This window comes from Bradysia coprophila, unplaced genomic scaffold, assembly GCF_014529535.1.
Source record: "Bradysia coprophila strain Holo2 unplaced genomic scaffold, BU_Bcop_v1 contig_358, whole genome shotgun sequence".
Lineage (NCBI taxonomy): Eukaryota > Metazoa > Arthropoda > Insecta > Diptera > Sciaridae > Bradysia > Bradysia coprophila.
The window spans coordinates 5,367,603-5,372,104 of record NW_023503616.1 but is presented as its reverse complement, the minus strand read 5'-3'; the positions used below and the strand labels follow the sequence as shown (position 1 = coordinate 5,372,104).

The window sequence follows — 4,502 nt, the reverse complement described above, 5'->3', positions numbered from 1 at the left end:
GACAAACTACTTCGACTGTTTTGTTTTTGTGAAGTGCTAGATTCATATTTTGCGTAATATTTGTCGTAATATTTTGGTGGTGTTACAATAAATTTTGCTGTGAAGTGAAGTGAATACATGATAATAAAGACAAAACCGTGATAGTTTTTGAAAAAAAGTGAAAAATGCGAAAATTAAAATTGTTTGGCCATAGGTGTTCGTCGAAGTTGGAAAAATTGAAATTGTAACTATGCTTAGTTTGGTGTGCACTGAATTCAAGTGACAAAGTTTGTTATATCAAAACTAAAATAACATCGCGAGTATTGTTTCGATTTCAGCGGTACATTTTTGCTGATAAAAGTAATGAAAATCCCCTGATGTATTGTGATGTAATGAAAAAGTTCCATTTCGTCTGGGATGGATACATACATGGTTTGAACTGGTCCTTGCCAGTAGACCTCAAAACAGGCTTCACACAGTCTCGAGCCACACCTGGTTGCTGGTGGTATGTGTCCAAAGGTCGAAAAAGTGTGTTTTTTAACCTTATTTTTTGGCCGCTATAAATGATCGTTCCGGGTGAGAGTAAGCTCGTTGGAAAGCTGAGTTCAAGTGCTTTCGGGTCATGCCTAGTTTGATTAGATTCATTGATATGCAACAGAACTGTCTGAAGCTTACACGGATTTCATGAGATGTATACATGAAAAAAGGTATAACTAGCCCATCGATGTTGGCTATATCTTTGTCTGTGGCCATAGATTGATGAGATGTGGCATTTGAATTTTTTTTTTTTTAGTTTTCAGAATTGAAATCTGCACCGCAGTTCAAAAGAGTGGCAGCCACTTTTAGTTTTTTGTCAGCATTTCATGAAATTCTTCAGATGTATTTTCTCACGTAAGAAAATAGTTACATTTTTATAAAGTCGATTTCAAATTATTGAACATGCTACAAATTGATTAAAAATCGAATGACTAGTACAAACACAACGAATTTGGAAAGCAACAACCCCTGAGCGCTGTCACACTGTTGATCGAATTGTTGACCATAGAACTCATCATCCTTTCGGAAATTACGTCCATAAATCGCAAAAGTTAGCAGATCCGAAGTTGGAGCAGCAATTTTGTGTGAAATACTTTTACGTAGACATCTGAAAAGATTACAATCAATTAACGGACATCAATTAGGGATCGAACCGTTTTTACCTCCCATCTAGGAACTCTTCGCTTTCATCATATTTAAATTGTTCAAGCGGCATTAAATCGGTGCTCAGTGAATTCGGCATCGTAAACATGAATGGGCCCCCCTCAAACGAACCACTAACATTTATTTCTTGAAACTCGATTTGTTCGGAAGGCTCGCTGAGGTCAGTCGCATTCAAACGATGGCCACAACTGGCCAACGTGTTGTTGGTACAGGCGAATATGCCACATGTTGCTACACCGGTCACCCGAACTCCGCTGAAAATCCGTTCACCTTCATACGCGAATAGTCGGTATCGATAAATGCTGCCCATTTCGGATGAATTTCTTGGGTTTATTTTCAATTCAATGTCACAGCACAACTCGTTGTGGCATAAACGCTCGTGTGATTCAGATTGCGTCAGATCCAATTCAATGGTGGTGAAATTGTCTAGTGTAAATTCACGTTTTAAAAATATATCCAGCAAATCAATTTCCATTTGACGGAGAGTTGGTTGATTGATGGGAATCGGAACGATCTTGGACCTCTTTGTTCTTGAAATTTTAGGAACGCGTGCTGTCAGCAATTTAGTTTCGGCTTGAGTATTGATTGTGACTACTAAGCTGCCATTTCTGCCATTATAAATTCCGCTTCCTGTATTGCCTACATTGGGTTTGTCAGCACCAGCAGCGAGTAAATTCACATCGTTCGCATAGGCCCAACTTTGTTGGATTTGTACAGCTTTGTACAGTAAAAATTCGTGAATTTAATTTCCACACGAAACACAAACGGTATGCATGTTTGATCGCCCATACATACCTGTTAGAAATGGCAGTTGAGAGAACCACATAGCTGGGAATATAATGTCGGTGATGTCCATCGACAAGATTCGAAAGGCTGGGGTGTAGAACAGCAAATCGAAACAGATAAAGTGTCCGAATGTGACACCAAAATCGGTTTGAAAAGTGCTGATGTCGGATGCCAGGGTTGTGTTAACACCTAGTTCTCCAAACAGGTTAAATTTTCGGTACCTAGTAATTGGGATCTGATTAAATTTTTTGTATCTAATATTTGAAAACTGAGCCCACCGTGATACAACTGTACCATTCCTATCGAAAACAACGTTTGTGTTATAAATGTTTAAACCGTTCAGAGCACAAGGTCTGTTGTCGTTCAAAGTTGCCTGACTCTCTTTGGTACATTCAGATTTTTCATGTATGTTTACAACCACATACACACTAGAATCGATAGCCGAACACGATATACCTTGGATGATTGAATCGTAGGCCTCGTTGCCGCATGGCACAATTTTATCTTCTGGGTTCGGGATGAGAGAACCCGATGTGCTGAGTGTCATTTCCGGGAACACGATAATGTCCAGCTGTTTGGCATCCTCAGAATGGATGATATTAATGTATTGTAGCAGATTTGAAGACGCATTGTTCTCCCACGAGAACTCAACCACGCCAGCGTCATAATATGGGAGGTCTTCCGTTGAGAGCTGAGAATTGATATCGATCACATCATAGTTTAAATTTCCTAACGCATGCTAAAATGCTTTTTTAACACTAGTTAGGAAAAATCAAATTTTCAGCACACGACCCAAAACTTGGGTGTAGTGCTGAAAAAATCAACATTACAATACTTGTAACACAACATACTATTTCTTAACTAGTGTTGAAATATCACGACTTCGTCGCATACTTCCCACGTCGTTTAGGAGAAACGTTGTTCCTAACTTATGCTAAAATGCTTTTGAAAACTAGTTAGGAAAAATCAAATTTTCTAACTAGTATTGAAATATCGCGACTTCTTCGCTTACTTCCCACGTCGTTTAGGAGAAACGTTGTTACTAACTTATTCTAAAAGGCTTTTTTAGCGATTTCGATTCCTCTCATTTGCTAAAAAAAACATTTTAGCATGCGTTAGGATAATAACTATTTCGATTTCGATAATTGAAGGGTTATGTAAATCAGTCAAAAACCCGTAAAACAATAAAATGTGACGCAAGCACTGTGTCTCCAAAATAACGAATTGGGATACCGTTTTAGGTGATGATTTCAGAATTCTGCGACTGAACTAGGCATGTTTGATAATTCATTCGATTGATAAAATATCGATTATTTCCTAAGAATCGATTATCGATATTTTTAGAAGGTCAATATCAATCGAATGTTTTATCGATAATCGATATATCGACTGATAATCGGTAAATGTTGACTGATAATCGGTAAATGTCGACTGATAATCGGTAAATGTCGACCGATAATCGGTAAATGTCGACCGATAATCGGTAAATGTCGACCGATAATCGGTAAATGTCGACCGATAATCGGTAAATGTCGACCGATAATCGGTAAATGTCGACTGATAATCGGTAAATGTCGACCGATAATCGGTAAATGTCGACCGATAATCGGTAAATGTCGACTGATAATCGGTAAATGTCGACTGATAATCGGTAAATATCGACTGATAATTCGATTAATCAGTCGATATTTATCGATTATCGATAAAACATTCGATTGATATTGTATCGATTATTTGGAAATTTTATCATCGATTGATAATATTTTTCAGTGAACATGCCTAGACTGAACGCAAATTTGGCTTTCTTATCGTTTTTTTTATATTTTATTTTTTAACTCTCTAAAGTACTGGGGGCTGATAGGATTAATATGCCCTCGGTAACACATGGAATTCGAAGCAGACGGTGATTTCAAAACATTTTAAAACCGTTTACGACAATTTTCCTTTAATTATTCTCTTGTAATGGGACTTGCGTCACTGGCACTGTGCTAACACGTGCCGATGATAAAAGTCATCAATTTTCGTTCAAATTGGATTTATTGATCCAATTGAATATTTATGTGATTGTCTGGTTGTTGTCTGTGAAGCAGCATCAAAACTATGACAACAAAAATAGCAAAAGTTTCAGGAAATGATAAATGAGTTGAAAATAATGTCTTCTTTTAAACAGCCACGAACTTACACTATACGAAGATCCAAAGTGGCACAACAACAAACCCAACACTAATAGTTTACGCTTTGTAGTTGGCATCGCTGTCGTGCTGATGGTACAGTTGATCGGACCAAATTACAAACAACACTGAGAGATTAACAGGAAAATGTTAGTCATTGAATATCAAATGTCTCAAGTGCGTGTTCACCGATAACAGTACTTTCGGTATTGAAGTATCGAAGAATTTCGAACACTCCACCGACATCTCTTAATGCTAAACTGATTAATCAAATCTTTAGCAGAGATAAGCCGGTGTTTGAATATGCTGAAAAAATTCACATCGAAAAACAGAGGCAGTATGGTATGACTCGATCCAACTGATATT

At 37.5% G+C, this 4,502-nt stretch overlaps 1 protein-coding gene across 1 annotated transcript; it reads right to left on the bottom strand.

Moving 5' to 3' along the window:
* Nucleotides 1-907: 907 nt before the first annotated feature.
* Nucleotides 908-4,273, bottom strand: LOC119081430 (vanin-like protein 1). The gene is made up of 5 exons (XM_037190351.1): nt 4,148-4,273; nt 2,244-2,656; nt 1,975-2,186; nt 1,179-1,896; nt 908-1,123 (listed from the first exon to the last, which is right to left on the bottom strand). The coding sequence occupies exons 1-5, from the start codon at nt 4,214-4,216 to the stop codon at nt 922-924; spliced, it is 1,614 nt and encodes a 537-aa protein (XP_037046246.1). The 5' UTR covers nt 4,217-4,273; the 3' UTR covers nt 908-921.
* Between the last annotated feature and the right edge of the window lie 229 nt (nt 4,274-4,502).

Bases quoted from the DNA above. Each gene is read 5' to 3' on its own strand.
- LOC119081430 (XM_037190351.1), bottom strand. From the start codon at position 4,216: ATGCCAACTACAAAGCGTAAACTATTAGTGTTGGGTTTGTTGTTGTGC. The intron at 2,187-2,243 runs GTGGGCTCAGTT...CCCAATTACTAG, and splicing joins AATGGTACAGTTGTATCACG to GTACCGAAAATTTAACCTGT. The intron at 1,124-1,178 runs GTAAAAACGGTT...TAATCTTTTCAG, and splicing joins GAAGAGTTCCTAGATGGGAG to ATGTCTACGTAAAAGTATTT.